Here is a 4,252-nt window from a genome sequence, read left to right as displayed (position 1 = left end):
AAAAAACATACCAACATGTTTCAGGGGGCAACACCACTCCCCCTTCATCAGGACTCAACACAAGACAAGACTTGGATGGACACAGAGAAACTAGTTACTTCACAGATCTATATTAGTACCAGTACTGAACTCTCCTCATAGAGGAAGAACCTGACAGCAGTTGCTGAGCATCAACAGAGGCCTCCATTGCTGCTCAGCAACTGCTGTCAATTTCTTTCTCCACGTGGAGAGTTCAATACCAGTTCTAATTTAGATCTTTGAAGTCACTGGTTTCTCTGAGTCTATCCAAGTCTTATCCTGTGTTGAGCCCTGATGAAGGGGAAGTGGCGTTGCCCCCAAAAATGGATTGGATGTTTTTATATGACTTTTTTATCTACAATTACAACTGTCTTGGACTCTTTTACTCAATTTTGTTCTGGCACTCCTTTCTGTCTCTGAAGATGTCATAGATGTTTGACGATACGCGTAAGGCGGACGTATCGGAGCTGAGCACGCTACATACCGCGGTTTTATCCATTGATGCTGTTATATGATGTTAGTGCATTACTTTTTAATACATTTATGTGCCTTGATGTACTTCACGATTGGTTGCCCCTCTGTCTTTTTTCTGAGCCTGCATGTGAAAGACACTTCTGTGGGGTCCTGTGAAGGCATTGTACATTGGGAATTGTGAAGTTCTCTCTCCCTGCTGAGGAATGTGAGGAATGTGACTAGGAGCCATCATTTATGCCGAGCGCTGTTTGCTCTTATGCCTGTTTGACCACTCTGTGACAGGAGGGTCAAAAGTTCCGGTGAGAGGCTATGGGTGTCAGCACAGGGTGAAACTCATCTCTCTCACTACTCACTGGTGATTGGCTGATTGGATCGGGTCCTTTCTCTCTACCTGCAGTTCTACTCCATTAGATTGTTCATGGTTGGACTGTATTACTGTGATAGATTGTTTAATATATGTCTGGCGCAGCTCCTAATATACATCTACTCCTTTCTGTATTTCTATGTTTAATTTCATTTTCTGCTCTTGAATATAAATGGATATGACAGATTCTGAATCTTTTGGGCTAAAGTGGACTAAGTGGTTGACGGGCAAAATGTATGGCCGACAGTTGCTGCAGAACCACATGATGGAAATCATGAAACAAATTCCCTGAAGAGAGTTTCATACACCGCGCTGTATCCATATTAAAATAATCTGGCCCAGTGTGCACAGGGCTCTCATACAATAAAATCGTTACAGGATCTGACAAATAATTATTTAATGTAAACCATGTTCCATTTCCTTTTTATATTTTTTATAGCCTTCAAAAAATCTTTGTTCCTCAAAGAGTAGACAAATGGGTTGAGCATTGGAACCACAGCCGTATAAAGCAAAGTCAGCAACTTGTCCAGTTCCTTAGAACCTTCAGAATCTGGTTTGCCGTACAATATAATGATTGGAGCATAGAATAATATTACTGTGGTGAGGTGAGAGGTGCAACTGGAATAAGCTTTTAGTCGTCCCTCTGAGGATTTAATTTTTAGTATGGTGGAGATGATGAATACGTAGGACGTCATAATAAGGAAAAAAGGGAAAGATACTAGAAATGCATCCTGACTTAACATAAGTATGTTTCTGCTTGTAGCATCACTAGAGGTTATTGCATACAGTGCTTTCTGATCACAAAAGAAATGGTCAACATTTTGTGTGAGACAGAAGGATAACAGAGATGTGGCTAAAACATTGACTGTTGCATTAGTCAATGATATGAGCCAAGGACATAGAGCCAATGCAAGGCATACATCTTTACTCATTAATAAGGAATATTTGAACGGTTTACAGATTGCCATATATCGGTCATAGGACATGGAGGTCAGTACAAATACATCAGAAGCAGCTGACAATGAGAAGAAGTATACCTGAGTCATACAGGCAGAGAAGGACATCGAATGGTCCTGTGTTAGGAGGATGGAGAGCAGTTTTGGAAGAGTAACTGAAACATATATAACATCACTAATAGCAAGATTACTCAAGAAGAAATACATTGGAGTATGGAGCTGGGGAACCAAACACACCAACAGAGCAATGGTCATGTTTCCAAGGACGGTTATCAGATACATCAATAGAACTGCAGTGAAAAGGAGACATTGTCCAGTTTCAGAGATGGAAAATGCTGAAATGTAGAACATATTTTCTGTACTGTTACGGCATTCTTCCATCTTACTTGAATGGAAAAAATATATATAGTTGTGGCTTTTAAAAAGTAACTAATATGAAAAAGATTATTTATATAAAATATACTTGCCATTTACATACTAACAATTTAGAGAAGTATGGCCAAAGCTTTTTCGTGAATTGGTTTAAAGAAGATGAAAGGCAAGACTCTAAAGCAACAGAAAACAAAGTAAGTGCTGATTTTATAGGATGCAATGCCAAAAATGTCACGTGAAAATGATCAACAAGTGAAAAGAAAAAATAAATCACAAAAAAGGTCAAGTAAATATGTAAGAAACTGCCCTGTTAGAAGCAAATGTCATATGTTGTAATATACTGTATTCATTTTACCTACAGGTAAGCCTTATTATAGGCTTACCTGTAGGTAAAACTTAAAAAGCAGAGTATACTACCTCTTTAAGCATTTCCAAGTGAAAATCAATTATAAATCATAACACACAGCAGTACAGAATTATAAATTGCCAAAGCAACCATGAGACTTCAATTGAGGTTTCAATTGTTATTTAATGAAATATACTGTACAAATTAAATAAGTAGATTGAACAATTAATCTTATCATACTATCCCCAAAAAAACACCAAAACTAAAAAATATATTAATATTATTAGTATTATTATTAATATTAATAATAACACTATTATTAATATATTTGTGTAACATATTCATTCAAACGTCACCAGTTAGAATGTGTTCACATGTAATTATGACTACATTTAGAAGTAATTTTTAATCCATATGTAAATTACATCGTTGTGGAAAGCAATATTAAAGGCTAAGTTCACCTTTCTGAACATGTTGCATGTTACACTCGTATTTAGGAGCATGCACCACTTCTGCCCCTTGTTCTGTTCCCCTACGTCCCTCTGGCAGCAGGCGAGAGATCCTCTCTGTCCACAGGGCTGCATCATTTATTTACAGTTTTCTGTAAATTCACTTTTCAAAAAAAAATAACCAATCATGTACAAGGAAAAAAATAAAACAGTATTCTTCCTGTCACGCAGTGGAAGTCAACAGAGCTTCACCTCAATCACTAAGCTAAGGAAAAATTCCCTTGCAAAGCGAACAACCTATTTGCCTTTTGTAAATCAACCTCAAATAATACAATTAACATACAGTCCATACCTAACTTCACTTCAGTTTCCTCTTTTAACCACTTGCCGACTGCTCACGTTGCTGCTACTACAGCAGAGCGGCTCGGCTGGGTCCAGCGATGTAGACCTCCCTCTCTCGGTGGCGCGTTCCCGCTGTATTTAGACACAGCAGGAGTCGGGCCAGGGGAGGAGAGGTGATGATCACCGCCGCTCTTCCCCGATCAGGGAAAGACTGAGGAAATCCGCCTGCTTGTGTAAACAAAGCAGGCGGATCTCCTCTGTGACAGACAGGAGGAGATCACAGGATTCAGCATAGCTGAACCTGCGATCTGTGTCTGTGTCACAGGACCCCCTCCCCCCACACATGTCAGTAAGCATGAGGCACACATTTAACCCCTTGATCACCAACAGTGTTAACCCCTTCCCTGCCAGTGTCATTATTACAGTAACAGTGCATATTTATAGCACTGATTACTGTAGTAATATCACTGGTACCCCAAAAGTGTCAAAAATGTCAGTTAAGGGTCCGATCTGTCCGCCACAATGTCGCAGTCCCACAAAAAAATCTCAGACCGCCGCCATTACTAGTGAAAAAGATAAATAAACAATAAAAATGACAAATCTTTCCCGTAGTTAGTAAACGTGCTAACTTTTGCGTAAACCAATCAAAATACGCTTATTGTGATTTTTTTTTACCAAAAATATGCAGCAGAAAACAAATTGGCCTAAAATGTTAAAAAAAAATTGATTTGTAATTTTTTTTTCGGGGGGGGGGGGCGGGGGGGAGAATGTTATATATCAGAATGTGAAAAATATTGTTTTTTTTTTTTTTTCAAAATTGTTGCTCTTTTTTTTCAAAAATTAAAAATCGCACAGGTGATCAAATACCACCAAAAGAAAGCTCTATTTGTGGGGGGAAAATAGGACATAAATGTAATTTGGGTTCAGCGTC

At 38.5% G+C, this 4,252-nt stretch overlaps 1 protein-coding gene across 1 annotated transcript; it reads right to left on the bottom strand.

Annotated features, from left to right (window-relative positions):
* Positions 1–1,248: 1,248 nt before the first annotated feature.
* Positions 1,249–2,193, bottom strand: LOC309563813 (olfactory receptor 1J21-like; the record flags this gene model as incomplete). The annotated part of the gene is made up of 1 exon (XM_082268435.1): positions 1,249–2,193. The coding sequence occupies one exon, from the start codon at positions 2,191–2,193 to the stop codon at positions 1,249–1,251; it is 945 nt and encodes a 314-aa protein (XP_082124561.1).
* Positions 2,194–4,252: the final 2,059 nt, after the last annotated feature.

The sequence above is a fragment of the Pelophylax lessonae genome (genome assembly GCF_965119305.1).
Source record: "Pelophylax lessonae genome assembly, chromosome: 9".
NCBI lineage: Eukaryota > Metazoa > Chordata > Amphibia > Anura > Ranidae > Pelophylax > Pelophylax lessonae.
This window is presented reverse-complemented; position numbering and strand designations above follow the sequence as displayed.